Below are 21,042 nucleotides of genomic sequence, written 5' to 3'. Positions count from 1 at the left end.
TCGCCTAAATCAACTATCATGGAAGGAACTGATCGCCAGATGTGCCAGCAGGATGCCTGAAAGGCAACTTCCCCTATTAGGTAGCCCTGTTATTATGTAAGTAACGAGTGTGTGACTTCATTTTTCTGAACCAAATCAGTTACACATATTGAGCAAGGAGCTGGCTATACACACTAGAAGTATGATAGAACTTTTACCAAAGACTTCTTTCTAAACTATTCCGATCCAGTTTGTAAATCTGCATTATTTTTTCACATATTGATTTTAAAACCAAAAGTCACTCGTGTTCTAATAAGAGTTCACTGTATGTTAATATTTCAACTTTGTACTTCCAATTTGGTAAACAACACATTACAACTGCTACAATAATGTATGAGAAGAAAACCTGACTGAAAAAAAATGAACTGATTAAAAGGTAAAACCAGTGTTAATTGGTTTTTATGAAACTAAGAAAGCATGACCTGCCTAAATTCTTATCTAAAGCCATTCTTCATGACATTGATATTGGACAAGTTAACCCGCTGCACTGCTTCAGAGCACTCCACACACATTTCACTAAGGCTGACACGCTCTCCAGGTGCCAGCCCTCTGCACAGGCCGCCCTGGCCGACCCTCCTTTACCAGATGAGGAGACTGAGGCTTGTGAGAGAAGACGGCCTCAACTAAAGCCAGGTAAAGACTGAGCTGCATTGATTATTCACACTACTACATTCTGTGCCTACTGAAAAATTAGAAACAGCAGCAACAACATATATAATCATAATTCAACACAAAGCAAACCCCCAGAAATCTTAAAGACCAACAAGAAAATTGGTCCTATCTTCTAGAAGTTAATAGTGTAAATTAAGAAAAGTCACAGAAACCTATGGGATTCACCAAGTGTCAGCACATGACACCCCACGGGCTGAATCTGGTCCACCACCTGGTTTTATAAAGTTTTACTGGAACGCAGCCACATCTATTCACGGAAGAACTACATTTAAATTGCCTTTGTGCTAAAATGGCGGAGAAGGGTAATTACGACAGTCTGGACTATAAAGCCTAAAATATTTATACAATATTGGGGCCCTTTACAGAAAAAGTTTGTTAAGCCCCAGTATATATCAATTCTATATAACACAACAGTAACTGTACAAATATATAAATAAAATCTAATCTTGTAAACTAGTGAGAATACAAGTTTTTTTTAATAAACATGGCTGTTAGGTTAAAAAAAAAAAAAAAAAGACCCAGTTGAAAAACGTGGGAAGATTTTGTGAATAACTTACTGAGAGTGAACGAAGACATCCAAGTTGATTCTAAGGCTTCTTGTTTGAGACCAACATTTGTTAATAAGAGAAGTGTCCTACCTCTGGTTCTGTTTTTGCCTCTTCTTTAGGTTGAGCCACAGGGCTAGCTGGCTTGACTTTCACTTCCGTCTTTCCCTGTGAGCTCCTGGAACCCGCCACGGCCCGCGAGGGTGGTGATGCGCTGACGATAGGTTTCACCTGCGCTGAGGGCGTGGTAGAGCAGCGGCTGCTGCTCATTTCTATCACGTGTGACGGCGCTATGGGTAATTCACGCAAATTGCTGTTCCTTGGCGCAGTGGGCTGCATCTGCTGCATGGGCCGCTTGCTTACATTCTGAGAAGTTGTATTCTTTTCACAAAAAGAAAGAGATTCTAATTGTAAGTGGAAATTTGGCAGAAGGAACATTAAAAGGCACATTATTAAATAAAAACACAATAAATCATTCTAATTAGTAAATGACTTCTTTTGGGGAGCGGATACTTTTCTCATACTTTTTTTCTCATACATAAATGTCACCTGATCCATGTGGCAGCATGCCTCATCCTAATGTTAACAACTTCCATTGGTAAAGTTGTCATACTTGCCTATAGAGAGGCTCCTCTTTACAGAAATTACACCAGGCTGATCTTTAGCAGGTGCTTCAGTAAAGGGACTGACAGTTTTAAAAGAATTGAGACAGCCAAAAAACCACTCTATCTGCCACCAGAGATCAGCAGGATTCACATGCTACTATTTTACCTAGTCACTTAAATTTAAGCTGGAACAAGGAAAGAATCAAGCATCAGGTCAATGTCCTAAGAAACATGACCCCCGGGAGAAGAAAGGTGCCAGAACGTTTTTACTCGAGAGGAAATGCTTAGTCATATTCATCCTGGGGATTCTTAAGAGAGAACCAACACCTAGAGGAGGCAAAGAGAACACGAGAGAGCTGGAAGGGGGGAGAGGGGGAAGCAGGGGGATCTCCGAGGTCACGCAGGTCAAATATCCCAGTGCACAAGGGTCATGAGAATAGCCTACCGTTATTCTAACAAATGAAACCCACGTTATAAAGCACCCTCTTCTCAGATTTAGAAATCCTTTCTTACTGTTCATATCACTTTAGTTGCAATGTTTACTTTAAGAAAGAAAGAGGCAAATATCAGGAAAACTGAGATTCCAAGCAGCTAAGTGACATGCCTGGAGCTCAAGGGTGAAAAGGAGACAATACTAAAAGAAAACTGATAGGCGAGAACCCTGACCACTGACCACGAGCCACATTGTGTCTCTCTTTCCTAAAAGCCAAATTACAAAAGCCTCTTATATATGTATTTAATGGAGGCAAGAACCCTGACCACTAGCTACACTGTGTCTCTCTTTCCTAAAAACCAAATTACAAAAGCTTCTTATATGTATTTAATGGAAGACAAGGGCAATGACTGTGGCCTTTTATTTTCAGAGCGATACATTGTTTCCCAGTTTCTTTTAATGCATGACAAGTCACACATTTGCTGATGGTGCTTGAGAACACAACCCCACAAACACATGTATGCTAATCTCCCTCGACTGAGTATAAGCTCCTTGAAGGAAAAGAATTTGTCTCTTCTGTTCACTGCTGTATTTCCAGGACTAGAGTAGTACCTGGCAACAGAACAGTCAATGTATTTTTCCTGAATTCATTTATGTATTTATTCAGAGACCAAAAAGACAGAGATAATCTATACATCAAAAGAGAAGCCACTGGTAAAGGGAAAGTGACTACCACCCAGAAGTATTTTCTGAAGTTACGTGTCTATTAATTCCTGTCGATTGCTATAGAAATATCTAGATATAAGAAAGACGCTTAAGTAAATATTAACACAGTCTTTGAGGCACAAAAGTAGTATCTTATCAATTCTTGTAGTCGAGAAAACAAATCACCTGATTGCTTTTTAAAACATGGATTCACTTCAGAACTATGTACTACACGTTTTATAAACAGAAATCAGAATTGGAAAATATTCTAACCTACAAATTATGCCCCTCAAGTCCTGTAAGTTAAAAGGCCTCCCAGGAAGACACAGGGAAGACACCCCTTGACACTTACATGCCGGAGCCCCTGGCGCTGGGGGCACTGCATCCGGCTGCTGCTGGCCTGAGGCTGAGCGGTCTGTACGTGAGGCCGGAACTGTGGCTGAGACATCGGCATCAAAGGAGGGGGTGGGACGGACAGGTGGTGGTGGTGGTGGTGCTGGTGCTGCGGAGGGTGCTGCGGTGGGTGCTGGGGTGGGGGCTGGTGCTGGGGCGGGGGCTGGTGCGGGGGCTGGTGCTGGGGCGGGGGCTGTTGCTGAGGTTGCTGAGGCTGAGGCTGATGCGGAGGGGGCAACGGAGGATGCAACGGCCCCTTCCATTTCCAAAGAAAGAGAAACAACAGTTCATAAATGGTTACACCGGGCATAATCACTTCAATCATTTCCTTAAAAACCTCAACACAAGAAAGGAACTTTCAGCGGTACCAAAACTTCGTTTTAGACTTGCTGATGAAGGTAATACTATCTTAAATGCAGTAATAAGCCAGAAGCTATTACCTTAAATTTTATATTTAATCCAGTAATGCTAGGATTGAATTGTCCTAAGGAAAACTAGGTATGCAGACAAACTCATAACTCTAAAGTATGTTCCCTATAGCACTATGATACTAAAGTACTGAAACCAGTATACACACATGCAACCACACAGACAGCATGAAAGGGAACCACATACAGCACTCTTAAATGATGGCATCAAAACCAACTCACTGACATGAAAAGATCAAATGATATGTTACATGGAGGGAAAAAAGCAGGTGGCGAGAAGATGTGCATTTAAAAAAAGACAAAAAAAAAGCTCCTGAATTGTTTCTAGGTAATGAGAGTATTTAATTTCCTTTCTTATATATACTTGAAAATTTCTGCAATGGGGATGTATTAATTGCATTTTTTTAATAAACAGAAAAATTCTTAAAAACATTTCATCTTCCTTTAACACCCTAGATAATACTCATTTTCCGTTTTTGGCTTAGATACGTATTCCATGTATTACTAAATAGTTGATTCAAGTTTACCATCGCTATGTATTTTAATAGTAACTCTACAATACAAGAAGAAATATATACTTGGTAAGAAAGATGTTACAGACACATGTCAACCCATGAAGCAGAAGCCGACAGGCAGAGGGCACTCAAGGCCTTCAAATAACCAGTGAAAACCCATGAAGCAGAAGCCGGTCGGCAGAGGGCACTCAAGGCCTTCAAATAACCAGTGAACAGCAACATCCTCTTCCCTCCATGCAAAGACTCTTTTCAAAACTGTCTACTGCAGGAATATAATTTGACAAAGTATTTCCACTGGTAAACCCCTCATGAAATTTTATACAGATGAGCAAATGGATTATCAAAACATGTCCTAATTTTATTAGTAGTATACCCTTCAAAAAATTCTAATAAGTAGCATTTTTCAATTCCCAAAAAATGACATTTTCCCATTTTTTTTCTTGTATTGAGATAAGCAACATTGTCGAAAAAAGTTGTCTTTAACAAACAGTACATTTAAGACTAATACTCTATTCTTTAAATAACCACAAATTAGTAGGCTCAAATAAAAATTTGAAACTTTATGAAACACAAAGCCTCGAAGCTACACATTTTTTCCCTGGAGGTTCACTCGGGATGCGTACCTGCAGGTTGGGCTGTGCGTGTGTGGGCAGAAACGGCTGTCCTGGGCCTGGCAGGAACGGCTGTCTAGGAGGAATGAAGGGCCGTGTGGTTGCCGACCCAGGCTGGCTAAAGTGCAGAATCCCCACCGGACCTGGAGGCTGCAGGGCTGGTCGTACGGGACGCTCTCTCGGGAACACTGGCTGCTGTCCTTGCTGATTAAACGCTGGTCCTGGCTGAGTGAATGGTAGAGGACTCTGAGTAGGAACAGGATGGCTACTGTTAAAAAGGGTAGGAGGCGGTGGTGGTGGAGGGGGACTTCGCTGTTCCAGAAAAAGATGGCTCGGGAATCTTGGTTCACCTGAAACTGAAAGGTAACACAACATCATTAACTTCAGGTTAAAAAGACCATGTGCTTCTCAGAAAAGAGTCTGAAGCACTATCTTACTGTGGACAAAAATCACAAGTGTTGACAGGTTATGAATGTTTGGAAACAATTCCAGATTTTGCCTCTTATTTCTAGATTGCTTCATTTGTTATTTTCTATACATAAATTCCTCTTTTATATGAGATGTTCCCATTTCAGATAACAACAATGTCCAATTTCAGCACCTGAAATGATAGGCAGAACTGCTATGGTACAAAAACCTGGCATTCCTAACATCTCCAACTGGGAGTTCAATTAAGTTTACGAAATAAATGCGTTTGGGCACATCACCCAATGCAGCTTCTGTTGTTACTCCACACCACTCACTCTTTCTGTACCTCCTAAGAAGAAAGGGTCTCGATCCTGAGGCGGGGGTGGGGCTCTCCACTGGTCCTGGAGAGGGAGTCGTGGGGGCTGGCTGAAACTGCTGGGAACAGGTCCAGGTGTGTGCTGTGGAAATTCTGGAGGGCCCTAAAGAACAACAACAACAGAGAAACAGGGTGAAGGACAGAAAAATGGTGTGTAATTTTTAGAAATGTAGACCTGGTTCCAAGTTTTCCTCACAAACGTCAAGTAACGAGTCTCCTAACAGTCACAGTCTTTCTCTTTCTATACATACACACACACACACACACACACACACAGAGTCATGCATCCTTAATGACAGGATACATTCTGACATGCATCCTTAGGTGATTCCATCATGTGAACACCACAGAGTGTATTGTAATCTCTCTCTCACACATACACACGCGCACACACACACACACACAGAGTCATGCATCCTTAATGACAGGATACACTGACACGCATCCTTAGGTGATTCCATTATGCGAACACCACAGAGTGTATTGTAACACATCCTTAGGTGATTCCATTATGCGAACACCACAGAGTGTATTGTCCTCTCTCTCTCTCTCTCTCTCACACACACACACACACACACACACACAGAGACACGCACGCAGTCATAAATCCTTAATGACAGGATACATTCTGACACGCATTCTTAGGTGATTCCATCATGCGAACACCACAGAGTGTACTGTAATCATACACACACACACACACACACACACACACACATACACACACCCCTAGATGGTAGCACTTTCTACACGCCTAGCCTGTATAGTACACACTAGTAGCTCCAAGGCTACATACCAGGGCAGCATGTTACTGTACTGAATACTGTAGGCAACTGTCACACAATGCTAACTATCTGTGGATGTAAACATATCCAACCCTAGAAAAGGTTACAATAAAATACACTATTATAATCTCATGGAAACACTGCTGTCTATGCAGTCCACCATTAACCAAAACATCCTTACACAGGACATGACCACACATATTAACATAAAAACTAAGTGTTACACAACACGTGATTCTGCCATATTAAATGATCAAAAATCAAAACGCAGCAACTAGAAATTAAGTCTATGTTTTAATGTCATTATAACACAAGAATATTATTTTTAAGCTTATTGAAATCCATGCAATTATTGGCCTATTTCCCATTAATCCAAAACACTAAATGTCATGACATTTATCTTTTTAAAGATGCTCATCTTTACTATTTAACAGGACTGTAAGCTGCAGCTATGAAGCTGCTTCACTTTAAAAGAAAAAGAAATTCAATCAGCAATTTCTGACTTAACAGAAATGTGAAATGTTTAAGAAACCAAATTACTACAGAAAAAGTAGTACACAGAGTCCTTTGGATAAAAAAATTTTAAGCAAATTCTTACAGATTAATATTTTTCAAAAACTACATGTTACTAGAACTCTTTAGAGACAAATTAAAATTACTTCATTTTTCAGTTGGCCTTTCAGGTATTCATGGAGATTTTTTTAAACCACTGTATTGACCTAAGCAGCAGCATAAAGGTAAAGAAATGTTCACCACTTTTTCACTACTCCAAAAAGAAGTAATTAACTATTAACTATCATCAAAATAATTTTCATTTAATAGCACCTTGTTCTTTGAAACTGAGTCAATATTTCACAACTTTTAAGTATCACTCTTCTTTCTCACAAACTTGCAATCCCAATGCCTTGGCCTATCATTTTATTACTAATTCACTGTTCCCTCTAAATGCAACAACATTTTCTAACACTGAAAATGCTCTTCCACAGTGCATTTCCCTTCCTTCTCCCTGCAAAAGTCTGTTCTACCCATGGCATTGAGAGAATAGACAAAATGAACACTAGTATAAACACCACAAACCCTTAAGATTGTTGGCTACAAAATAATAAAGAAATGTTTAACACACAAATATTATATCTTTATAAAAACATAAACTTTAGGCACTTATTGAAACATGTACAACAGAAAGTCCAAAGGTGAAAATCTCGTAGCTTCTGACTTTAGGTGAAACAAGGAAATCCACAGCATACTATTGCCTGACATTAGGGAGTGTCACTTCTCTAGATAAAGACATCAGTTAAGACACAATGAACCCAATAAATGTCAGTAACTGAGGAATATATTTGTAAGTAAGAATACATATCATATACGTGGTCTTTTACCCCTAATAAATGTGTATACTTTATTAGAATAATAATTTGAAAATTAACTGATATAATGCTTTGATATGGATCTCTTTTTCTGAGAGGGAGAGAGAGAGAGAGAGAGAGAGTCTTGCTCTGTTACCCAGGCTGGAGTGCAGTGGTGCAATCAGCTCATCATAGCCTCAAACTCCTTGGCAAAAGGGATCCTTCCACCTCAGCCTCCTGAGTAGCTAGGACTTACAGAGCATACCACCACATTCAGCTAGTTTTTTTGTAGAGGCAGGGTCCTGCTATGTTGCCCAGGTCGGTCTCCAATGCCTGGGCTCAAATGATTCTTCCACCTCAGCCTCCTAAAGTACTTGGATTACAGACATGAGCCACAACACCTGGCCAATATTCTTGACTATTTAATCTCTTTACTTTGCTAATAATATGCTAGAAAAATTACTTCTAATAGCACAGGCCATTACAGAACTGTTACTTACGACATCTGCATGAGGAATTTCAATGAGCTTGCCTGCTTTCTCCTACTGCCAAAGTTTTTTCCTCTTATTTTAAAAATATTTTCATTATCGTTTCAAGTCAATGAAACACATGGTGTGAGCATGAATGTATCTCCTCCAAAATAATATTGTATTTCTCCAGGTAACTTAAATGTTCTATTTATAAAGTATAGCATTAGTATGCCATCTTTAGTTTTGTATATCAACATGATTCTGACATATACAGACAGTTCCTGACTTACAATGGTCCAGCTTACTATGTTTGCAACTTACAGCGGCCTCATCCTAATGTAACCCCATCGTAAGTTGCAGAGTAGCTATGCAAGCATTTCAAAACATGTTTTAAAATAATTTTCAAAACTTTCTGAATGACAATAAATTAGCAATCAAGGTTCTGCATTATTTCAAAAAAACGTTGAAGTGATGCTTCTCGGAGTGATACGGAATAAAAGAAACAACTGCCTGCCTCTGCTTGCAGAGGTTTGACTGACCACACTGCTTCCACCCACGCAAACTGGCAATGGTGGTTCTGCATAAAAATCCTTTTCCAATTAGCCTGTTTCCTTAAGCTGTTTCAATGCACACTTGACCACACTTCTTTCGGGGGAGGAGGCACACGGGAGGGGTTTCAAACAGGTAAATACAAAAGGAGCCAGTAAGATTCATTAGAAGAATTTGCATTGAGAAATGTAAAACATATGGATCAAAATGATGTCACTGAGACACCAAAAAGAGACAATATCACAGCCTGAAACAAGATAACAGTTGTGAAAAGTAAAAATCACTCAAATGTAAACTCTTCAAATGAAAAACGGGTATGACATTTTAGCTTACAAATATGAAATGAAAAACACCTCTGGAAACTATGAAAAACCATTTCCAACGTTAAGTGTGGTTATGATAGCTCTCTTCATGTAACTGAGTCAAGATCAACTACAAGCAGGTTTGATGTTGGTTTGCCCAACCACCTACGTAAGAGTTTGGATGGGGCTGATTTCAATTGAACAGAGGGAGGAGGTTTCTAACACTCTCGCAGCAATGAACACATCCTCAACCCACAGAAGCACGCACTCGGGAGGAGGAGCACTACCTGCCGGGGATGATCTCAAAAGTGAACTGGACCAGAGCACCCTCAAGGTCCAAACCAACTCACAAAGAGTGGGTCTGTCGATGTTCTTGAAATTACAGACCAGCTGAAAGACAAACTGGTAAATCTGGCTGGCACTAGTGCAGCCAGGCACGCACTGGGCGTGAGGTGACAGCAGGACTGGGTCAGGGAGAAGGAGCCCCGAGGAACAGCTGGGATGAGGTATGGGCCTCTGTCTGCCAAGTCTGGAACCTGGGAGGTGCTCACAAAGAGAATGACTGAATTAAATGTTCATTTTCTTACTTTTCTAGTAGGTCTTGATGCCTAGTGGGAGCCAGATGAGGAGACTTAAGAACAAAGTCTCAGCATGGGTTAGAGTTGGGGAAGTGGGTTCTAAATCAAGGCTCAGGGGCTAGATGACAAAACAGGAAGGTACTAGCAATGCGAATGGCCATTCTTTCTACTTGCCAGGACTCACAGCCTTTTATAGCTGAGCAAACGCTCCTTCACACTCCCTACCGTACAGTGACTGACAACTGCAGGGATTCTTGCAGAACTTAAGGGCCAGTCAAGAACCAATGCTTTATGAGCAGCCACTTTAAAATGAGGACCAAAGGGAACTCAGGCCCCTGGTCCACTGGCAGAGTCCAGGAATTCCTGGGTATGACACTGTCACCACTGTCGATACCAGGGCCCCATGAACTCATCGACACACAGTGAGGAAGCTAAAACCTATGACATTAAATCACTGGTCCAAGGTCACAACCCTATTTTAGTATTTTTATTTTTTCGTAAGTTCACTCAACCACATCAGGGATTTCAATATTCAAGAAAACCAAGTTAAAGCTTCTGCAAAGTTTCATTTTATTCATGACAGTGGGGGGAGTTTCAACCCACATAATAAGAAATCTCATCAAAATTACTAAATTTGGGTTACAACTTTTCCCTGACTTAGACATAAAAATGGTAGTGTACCCCAACTCAGAATGTGGAATCTGGACACTCGTCACATTACACACTTTCCCTTTCCATCTCCGGTATTTCCTTGAAAAATTTTCACTCTTACATTTCTGTCTCAGCCAAAATGCAAAATCACTACAGAAAACGGCTTCTCTTGCAACCCTTGGTACAGAACCTTTACCTCCTCCTGACCCTGCTTCACTCTCTGGCCACCTCCCTGTATCAGGAGGCGCCTGACACAGGGCCCAGACATACCCAAGCGTCTGACTCCTCTACCCCTGACACGAAGAATCCCATGAATTGGAATCACTAAAAGCTTTTGTTTTACTTTAACTGGCTCATCAGTGTCCACGAGCAGTTTTTCACCCGGCCCTGGGCAGCTCCTTCTCTCACTGACCAGGATAATTCCACACCTCTCAACACCTTCTAGTGATGCCACCACACAGCTGTCCCCTCTGCCTGCAAGGCCTTCGGCATCCTTGCCACTCTTCCTTCCCACCCTTCTCTGCTTCCACCTGCATCTAAACATCACTTTCTACCATGAGTAATGGACTTGCTGCTAATTTTTAGCAACAGTCTATTTGTTAAAAATATATATAAATTCTCACTCTATTATACATTTGGTCAGATTTTTCATTTAAATAGAGGAACAGTATGCTGAAGTAGAACAGAAGGTGAAAGTCGGCTACTGATGTGCTGACAAGCCGTCAGCCCTAACTACAGTCAGCACACTTCAGGGCTCGTACCTCATTAGCTCTATCAGTCACTACTATGCTAATGAGCTGGCAAAAAAGCAGACATCGGGAGGTGCCAGAAAGAACAGGAAGCGTACAATATACTTTCAGAGAAAGGGGGAGAGTCCTTTGAGGCTATTTCCACTTAACCCTTAAACTTTTTTATTGTATTAACAGCTGGAAATCAGCATCACTGGGCGTGAAAATTTTTTATCAATTTACAATTATTTTACCAATTTTAACAAAGAGTAAAGCAAAGCTTAATGTATCAGTTATTCAGAATGACAGGTAATTACACACTGCCACTCTCTCCTATCTCGGCTCAGTTTCCCCTTCACCCCTTTCCAGCGTGCCAGTTGCAAGCGTGCAGTTGCAGGGTACACTGTTCCCACAAACCCAACCAGCAGCAGGCAGGGCTCCTCCCCAGATGCAGAAAGAAGGGCTGCTTCTGTAGCTGGCCTTTTGTCACTCAGTTCTCATGCCAGGGAAGTGCCAGTTCTCTTTAAATTTTGCCTATAATTAGAACAAGCTAAAAGAGGTCCTGATCTTTCCATTTTCATTCTTTAATAGATGAAGCCCTAATATTCATTACTGCTTTTCTTACTGGGCTTAGAACTGAAAAACTCCATTTCTTAGAAAATTCTATAGTTCTTCTAAGTTCCATGATTGTATCTTAGTGCCACGAATCTCATCCTCAACAGTACAGAGGTCCTCACTTATCCACAGTTTCACTTTCTGGGGTTGAGTTACCCACCATCAATTGAAATCTGAAAATATTAAATGGAAAATTCCAGAAATAAACAATTCATAAGTTTTACACCATACACCTTTCTGAATAGCATGATGAAATCTCTTGCCATCCTGCTCCGTCCAGCCTGGGGAATGAAATCATACCTCTGTCCAGAGGACCCATGCTGAAGATACTCCCTGCCTGCTAGCCCATTAGTCACTTGGTGAACGTCTTGGTTATTAGATTGACTGTCACAGTACTGCAGAGCTTGCATTCAAGTAACTCATATTTTACTTAATAAAGGCCCCAAAATGCAAGAGTAATAACTGTTTTATTGTATGATTAGCTATTGCTGTTCATCTCTTATTGTGCCTTATTTGTAAATTAAACTTTATCCTAGGTATGTATGTACAGGAAAAACCATGGTCTCTACTGGGGGTCTTGCAGTACACGCCCCTCGGATAAGGTGGGCACCACAGCACTCTGGCCATGTGGCTGCTGCAGCAGGGCTCTTTATAAACCTTCCTTCCCACCTTCCATCAGGCAGTTAATTTCAAGTCCTCAAAAAGATTTTTCTCGGCTGGGCGCGGTGGCTCACACTTGTAATCCCAGCACTTTGGGAGGCCGAGGCGGGCGGATCACGAGGTCAGGAGATCAAGACCACGGTGAAACCCCGTCTCTACTAAAAATACAAAAAAATTAGCCGGGTGTGGTGGCGGGCGCCTGTAGTCCCAGCTACTGGGAGAGGCTGATGCAGGAGAATGGCGTGAACCCGGGAAGCGGAGCTTGCAGTGAGCCGAGATCGCGCCACTGCACTCCAGCCCGGGTGACAGAGCGAACTCCATCTCAAAAAAAAAAAAATAGATTTTTCTCATTATAGATAAGGCAAAATGTAACTGGGAAAGTAGACTGGCCTCCACTGCACTCTGAGCCGACAGTCAACCAAGGTTCGATGTTTTACTTTGCCACAGGTTGTGTTCAGGGAAAAGGACTCTGTCTTTAGCCCTTTCATCCTTTTCTAAAAGGAAAGAGTTACTGAATCAGAAGAATAAACTCAAAGAGTTGAGTCCACAAACTTAGTTTTCCATAAAAATTCCAAGCTACCTGAGAACTAGGTACATTACTTCTTAGGTCTCTAAGCACTATCAGATTCCCTGGAAGATTTCCCTGGAACTTTAATATCATGATTTTCATCTCTTCCCAAAACTTTCTTTCCTTCAACTGACTATTTACATGCTGTCTAAATGCACAGTCACTGGCATTTGAATGTTACTGGTACATAACAAAGCCCCCAAAATTCTCTCTCATGATAGTTTTTCCACACTCAGTGGAAAATAAAAGCCTTTAAAATCCATCACTAATGTTTAAGCAGAACTTTATTCTAACTTACAGTGATCCTGTAGGTGCTCAGGCTGAGAAGCAGCACTCATCATCTAACCTGACAGCTCTCCCAGCCCTGTCTGCATCCCAGCCACTTACCAGCGACAGCCTTGAGCTCATGACTGAATCTGTCTGGGCCTCAGCTTGCTCATCTATAAAACAGCAATTAGTACCCACCTCCCAGGGGCAGGAAAGTCCTTAGGACAGTACCTAGCAAATAACAAAAGTTCACCATACATGTAGTTATCATTTTTATACCTTTTTGTAGGCAGCAGCCCAGACTGTAAATATGATATACAGCTTCTGACATATTTCCACGTCTTCTGTCATATTTCCATGTTTCCATATATGGTAAAAACCAAATCAGTATAGATTCCCTGCTTGCATTCTTATTTCTGAGTTCAAATCAGAAATCCCTCAGAAAGTACCAGCAAGTCCTAGAAACTTTGTCTCTTGAATCTCTCCAATCTACTTCCACTTCTCTCTGCCCTTCAACTGCCGGGTCCGTGAGAGCTGAGACCAGGCCTGTCTTATACATCAATGTGTTTCCATGCTTGGTCCAGTGCCTGGCACAGGCGGTCATAAATATTTAATGGATGAATGAAATGTCTGTTTGTAATAGCAAGGTATTCCCCGAGCCTCACATTCGCAACCTGGAAGTACTGCAGCATGCTGTAAAACCAGCTGCCCACAAAGCACAGGGAGAGGTGCTGAATGGCTGAATTAAGTAACAAAGGTTAGGATGTACTGACCTAGACCTCGGGCAGTGAACTGCCTAAGGCTCTTAAGCTGAGCAGATATGAAACACATACAGTGCACTAGGACCAAACAGAAGCCAAGATCTGGGGTGATCACTAGTTTAGAGACAGAAAAATTAACAGAGCTGAGTTCTTACATGTATGACAGAATTTTTTTTTTTTTTTTTTTAAGAGACAGGGTCTTGCTCTGCCACACAGACTGGAGTGTAGCGGCGCAATCACAGCTCACTGCATCCTCAAACTCCTGGGCTCAGGTGATGCTCTTGCCTCAGCCTCCAGAGAACCCGGGACTACAGGCATGAGCCACCGTATCTGGCTAATTTTTAAATTTTTTGTAGAGATGGGATCTCACTATGTTACCCAGGCTAGTCTGAAACTCCTGGCCTCAAGGGATCCTCCCACCTTGGCCTCCCAAAGCACTGGGTTTACAGGTGTGAGTCACTGCATCTGGCCAATAGAAATCATTTTAACTCGTATTCTAACTATGTAATATCATTAGAGAAGACGAGTGAGAGGACCATGCTGACTGGCTTCTTCACCCTGCACCTGGGAGAAGAGTGAGGCTCACTGGTGGGAGGCCAGAACTTCCATGCTGATAGGGTTTGGCTCTGCATCCCCACCCAAATCTCATCTCGAACTGTAATCCCCAGGAGTGGAGGGAGGGACCTGGTGGGTGGTGGCTGGATCATGGGGCGGTTTCCCCCATGCTGTTCTCATGATGGTATGTGAGTTTTCACAAGATCTGATGGTTTAAAAGCGGCACTTCCCCCACTTTGCTCTCTCTCCTGCCACCACGTGAAGAAGGTGCTTGCTTCCCCTTCGCCTCCTGTCATGATTGTAAGTTTCCTGAGGCCTCTCCAGCCATGCAGAACTGTGAGTCAATTAAACCTTTTTTCTTTATAAATTACCCAGTCTTGGGTATTCTTTATAGCAGTATGAAAACAGACTAATACACACGCTGTCTCATTTAATCCTTATCACAACCCTACAAGGTAGGTATTCTGCTCACAGAAATCTTCTGACCATTTAAATAACCTTCACTTAGTATACGGTTAGAAAGTGGCAGAACTTGAATTCAAACCCAGGCTGCGTACCTGCAGAGCACACTGTGAATTCCTTGGTGTGAACAGCAAATGGGGAGGGATTTTTCTCACATTCCCTAATCAGTCCCTGTTTATCATATGTTTTATCATCACATATGTAAGTGTAATTGTGCAAGTCTATGTGTGTTTCAGTCAAGAAAACAAGTACTACATCAAGTCAAAAGTCGGATAGCCATGGAAATGTCATGGCAGGCTTTAATAAGTAAAAGAAATTATCAGTACTCACCTGATCAATCTACAAGAGCTGCATTAAAGAAATAAGACCAAAGACGTTATCTAAGATTTAGAAAGAAACCGTTTACTCAGGGTGAGTAAACAAGGCAATTTCTGACCTTGGAAGTTAGTTAAATAGAGTAAGAACGGGAAAAGAAGGATTTGTAAGTGTAGCCTGGAGTATGTACATGCTATAAGCAAGGTGCTGTCTCCTCCAGCAGCTGGGTGAAGGGCAGTGAGGAGGGAGGTAACATTATGTCATCAAGTGCACAGGACCCAAAGAACCTGAAGTACCCACTGACCTTTATAGGTGGAGAGGCTGGCCCAGGGAAAGAGGGCACCTGAATGGTAGATAAATCCAGTCCAATCAGGAAGAAGTCATGATGGCCCATTTTCCAAGATGACAAATGCCCGCATATCAGCCAAGTGGTAGCAGGATAAGAAAAGAGGGCAGATAATCCAAGACACCTCTCAGAAAAAAGCATTCAATGACTGATCCGTGAAATACACCAGAGTGAAAAGGGTTGCCTCAGCTGGGGACAGTGCCTCACGCCTGTAATCCAAGCACTCTGGAACCCCAAGGTGGGCTGACTGCTTGAGCCCAGGAGTTCAAGACCAGCCTAGGCAACATGGTGAAACCCTATCTCTATAAAAAAAGTACAAAAAAAAAATTAGCCAGGCATGGTGGGACACACCTGTAGTCCCAGCTACTTGAGGCTGCGGAGAGGATCACCTGAGCCCGGGAAGCCGAGGCTGCGGCGAGCTGCGATCACACCACTGCACTCCAGCCTCGGCTACAGAGTGAACCCTGTCTCAGAAAAAAAAGCGGGGATGGGCGGTTACCTTTTTGGCAATGTCAGATGCCACTGGACAGAAGGGAGAGCTCATCTGGGCAGATATGTGGCTTGCCACTGCTCTAACAGAACTTGAGAGTTTAAATATTTAAATAAATTTTTTAACTTTTAAGCTTTAAGATCCCAAAAGCTGCTCATTGACTGTTAGCAATATTGCTTTTTTGAAACAGAAGTCTGACAAATAGCAGGTCTCATGAAGCGCAGTGTCACTTTTCCTGTTTTGTTTGTTTTGAACACAAGTGGCACTTTTCTCTTTCCCTCTAATTACACAACTTAAATTCTGACAAACACGTCAGCCACATGGAAAAGACTGCTAATTGCTTACCTAGCACAAATTCTCACTTATTCCTTAGTAACAGAGCCCTAATTTTATTCAGGACAACACTGTCCAGCTAAAAACTACATATTCCAACTTATAAGGAGGGTGACATTTGGCTAGACTCTGGCCAACAGGGGCAGTCGTCAGCTGGGGGATGGGTGGGGGGAGCTCCCTGGGGGATATCTCAGCTGGCCTGCACCTTCTGCCCTTGCCCCTCCTCTTCTTTCAGCCTGGAATACACACAAATGTATTAGGTGATGGGTAGATGGAAAAAATATGAGTCCCTATCAGAGCTGATATACATTAAAAAAAAGCTTTTTCATTTTTATGCAAAAAACAAAACATTCACTGTTAACTAAGTTTTCTTTTAAATGCAGCCTCATTCACAGCCTGACTCAGTCAAATATTACAGCTGATATTATATTGTAGCTGATATAAATACTGCTCCAATAAACTGGCAGACAAGTCACTTTTCCTCCATGAGATAAAAAAACTCAGGTTTTACAGAGTTAAAAGTGAAGTAACTAAGGTTACATCACCAATGAATGACAACTAAGATGACAAGAACCCACATTTTCACACTCTTGGTTTATTAAGTGCTTTATCCATCAGCATTGCTTCTGCTAAGACAAATTTATCTCCAAGCAATGCCATATAAATCATGGTTCCAAAATCTGACATTCATAAGAGGTTCTGTTGATGTGATCATTTCTTTATTAACTTCTATCATTTCATGGGAATAAGGGTACTACATTACCAATTCCCTCTACCAAATACAGAATTATTTTAAAACTGTTATTTGTGAATACCTCACTTAACTTTTAGTACTAACGTAATTCTACCTTTTGAAAGAAAAGACTCCTTTAATCCTCTCAAATAATTGCTCTGTTTTGCTTTTCTTTATATCCCTTTAAAAATCCAAGGTAAGAAATTATTATTCTCTCATATAAATCTCATACAAATTATACTTTCACTTTTCTGCATCTCTTGTTAATTACATGATTTTTATCTATATTAATCCTATTCAAGAAGAACTGATAACTCAGGTTACAAAAAAAAAAAAAAAAGATGAAAAACTTTGCATAAATTGCTTAGCACAAAGTTAATTGTATAAAGCCAAGAATAAAAAGGCACTAACAGCTATTATGTGACTTATCAGCTTCCCTAAAAGGGTCAGTCTGTATATTTTAATAAGACTAATTAAATGCCTTAACAATGTCATTGAAACTTCATGAATCTTTCAATAAATTACAACCAATCTCTACAACATGTTGTCCTTTATTAATCTCACTTAAAATACAAAGAACGATATAAGCAACCAATTGACACTTAAGAACACCTCTCAGTTCATTCTGATTAAATGGGTTGAATGCAAAGAATAAAGGCCACTAGTGACCCCTGACATCATTAAAATTACGCCCTCTATCACAATATGTTAATCCTCTTATTTCAGTATTCTCCATAGATTTTTTTTTTCTTTCAGGTTATGCCTTGCTTAAATACCTATATTCACCTTCCTAGAGGGTACTTTGATATTTATAGATGCATTCTAAACATTTTGAAGAAGGATATACCTAGTGCCAAGTACTAGGTTTCATTTAGGGGTAAAAAAACACCACGTGAATTTAAATACATTAGGATAATGTTAATGGTTCAAGCAGTGAAACAAGAGCACCCACAAAAACTTTTCTTTGGTACAAAATGGTGTTTTGATGAACCTCCTAAAGACTACTTACATTATTTCCTGAAATGAAAAACTCTTTATTTCTGTACCTTCACCCCTCCCATGCCCCTCCTGAAACAACTCCTCCCAATGACTGCTACAGTAAACTTACTTTAGTACTTAATGAGGGTCACGATTCTATGTAGTTACAATTCAACTTACCGGATTCTATGTTTTTTTTCTCGGTTTATGGAAGTTCAATTTCATATTTAAGGAGAAAGCACAGCATAAAAACTAAGAGAATCGGCCTCCAGTCCTCCCTCCCGCGCCCGGTTGTGTGAACTTAAGCAATTTGATCTTTCCAAAAGTCAGCTTGCCAATCTCTAAAACAAAAAGTAATAATTTTTTACTTTTGCTCCACAGGCTGCTGAACACAAACTGTGGAATATAGTGATCACTCAATTTTTTTTTTATTCATTACTGATTTTCAACCATATATGTTCTATGAACACTATTTCCTTTCAAAAAAAAAAAAAAAAACTAAAAAAGGAAAGAACCAACTAAAAAAGGAAAGCAGCAGTATCAGCAGCTACGTCAACTGAAAAGCATACAGTCTGTCTTAAATCTCGTCTGTGAATACACTGTCATCCACAATCCACTCCTAGGCATTTACTGACAACTTATGTTCACAAAAAAAATCTGTACACACACACACACACACACACACACACACAAAACCTGTACACAAATGTTTACAGCAACTCTAATCACAACATCCGAAGACTGGAAATAACCCAACTGCCTATCAGGTGAATGGATACACGAACTGTGCTATATCCATATACTGGAATACTACTCAGCAATAGAAAAGACAAACTACTGACTGGTGCAGCAAATGGATGAATCTCAAATGCTTTATACTACAGGAAAGCAGCCAGGCTCCAGATGAAACAAGCTCTATGATTCCATTTACATAACACAATTATAGGAACAGACATTCAGTGGCAGGTAGGGGCCGGCAGGGAGAAGGGCTAACCACAAGGGGCAGGAGAGTCCCTGGATGATTATATAATGGTAGGCACGAGGCAAAACTCACACACCTGTATGCTCAAAGGACTCAATTTTTAAAGTGAAAAATTCTCATCTTTTGGAAGAATTGCCTTTTGGTTTTTGGTTTTGTTTTGTTTCGTTCTTACTTGACATGGAGTCTCGCTCTGTCACCCAGGCTGGAGAGCAGTGGCACAATCTCAGCTCACTGCAACCTCCGCCTCCTGGGTTCAAGCGATTCTCCTGCCTCAGCTTCCCAAATAGCTGGGACTACAGGCACCCGCCACCATGCCCAACTAATTTTGTATTTTTAGTAGAGATGAAGTTTCACCACGTTGCCCAGGCTGGTCTCCAACTCCTCAGCCTCCCAAAGTGCTGGAAGCACTGGCCAGAAGAATTGCTTTTGATACTTTATAATAAAACAGGACTTCTCTCCAAGTGTGCCTTAAAAATGCACCTAAACAGAACCACAGGTCTTCAACAACTCCTGGGAAATTAAACATTAAAACAACAAAAAAAAGCAGTGTGTTTTGTAGGACACATCACTAAAAATAGATAACTAAGATTTCCTTGGCACAGAGGAGTTCCAAGACTTTAAACTTTGTGTCCAACATTTCATAGGCTAAATTATTAAGTTGCAGATGGGCAACCTACACTGAGGTTTAAGTCTATATATATGGCACTCTACATCTGAAGAGAATTTAACAGGTGTCCCAGCCAATGTAACAGATTTACTTAGCCAATAAACAAAAAACAGCCCTCCCTTGGTATGCACAGGAGATTGCTTCCAGGCCCCCACATATACACATGCTGTACAAGGGACAACTGTAGTTTATCACATACTTTATAAAGCAGTTTTACAAAGTAGCTCAACAACTCCAACAGAAGAAACAAGAAACCAATTTTATGTGATTTCAAGGAGTACCCCTGGCCTTTGAGTGATTAGCATGGACTTTTTAACCCAGCCCTATCTCTATCCAACACATGCAACGCATGCTGACCAAGCAGCAAGTTAAAGGGTTACTGAATTTGATAAACCACCTTCTTTAATAGCTGTTACCATAGTGTTTAGCTGCTCCTGTTACTGCTGCAGATGGGAATTCATTGATATGATTAAATTTGATGGTATGATAATGTATGGTAATCACGATTAATCAGAAACCCACTAGCAAGTGGAGGATGTTGGGTATTATGTCACCTGCATTTTAAACTGCATTCTCTCCTTGCAAGCCTGACAATGTTTGACAGCTGGAAGGGTCTCCTACTATATTCGCCTGCTACTACTTATAGATCTGATCAGAGAAAATGCCCATCATTCCTTCCATAGCTTAAGTGCTGGTAATTACAAGGCATTGCAGGCATGTTGTAAAAACAGTAGGTGTTCAAAAGCAAGACTTTCTTTCCTGGATGGAATAAAGTCTGGATTATCATCTGCAAGGGCTGTAATCAGAAAGAAATGTGATTTGATGCAGCAGTCTCATCAAACATGATTTGCATGAAATGGCCTTTAAGACACATCCAGGAAACATCATTCACTGCCACCTGATACCATGTGCCCAAATGCGGCCCAAACTATAAGACATACGATGTTCTGTAACTACAGAGTAAACACAAATGTGAACCTCATCTGCTAGGTCTAAGTGAGTAATAACACAATTGTTAAGAAGATGCATTTAAACTTAAAAGTATAGTTTATTTTAAATTTAAACAAAAGGCACTAAGAAATTATTCAGCAGCCAAACTACCTGGTATTTAATGGCTAACTGAAATATAAACATTTGCCTGACACACCAATGTAAAAATCAAAGGACTGAA

General features: G+C 40.9%; 1 protein-coding gene across 4 annotated transcripts in view; it reads right to left on the bottom strand.

Moving 5' to 3' along the window:
- Window positions 1-21,042, bottom strand: part of RBM33 (RNA binding motif protein 33) — a 134,507-nt gene that overhangs the window by 34,619 nt on the left and 78,846 nt on the right. For all 4 annotated transcript variants that reach the window (XM_032753202.2, XM_032753198.2, XM_032753200.2 and 1 more), the window contains exons 10-13: window positions 5,701-5,833; window positions 4,959-5,302; window positions 3,352-3,648; window positions 1,350-1,637 (exon numbers count right to left, since the gene is read on the bottom strand). In XM_032753202.2, coding sequence (XP_032609093.1) covers window positions 1,350-1,637; window positions 3,352-3,648; window positions 4,959-5,302; window positions 5,701-5,833 — 1,062 coding nt within the window. The remainder of the gene's footprint in view (window positions 1-1,349; window positions 1,638-3,351; window positions 3,649-4,958; window positions 5,303-5,700; window positions 5,834-21,042) is intronic.

Source organism: Hylobates moloch, unplaced genomic scaffold (assembly GCF_009828535.3).
Source record: "Hylobates moloch isolate HMO894 unplaced genomic scaffold, HMol_V3 SCAFFOLD_1, whole genome shotgun sequence".
Taxonomy (NCBI): domain Eukaryota; kingdom Metazoa; phylum Chordata; class Mammalia; order Primates; family Hylobatidae; genus Hylobates; species Hylobates moloch.
Note: the sequence above shows the minus strand (reverse complement) of the source record. Positions and strands in the feature narration are given on the sequence as shown.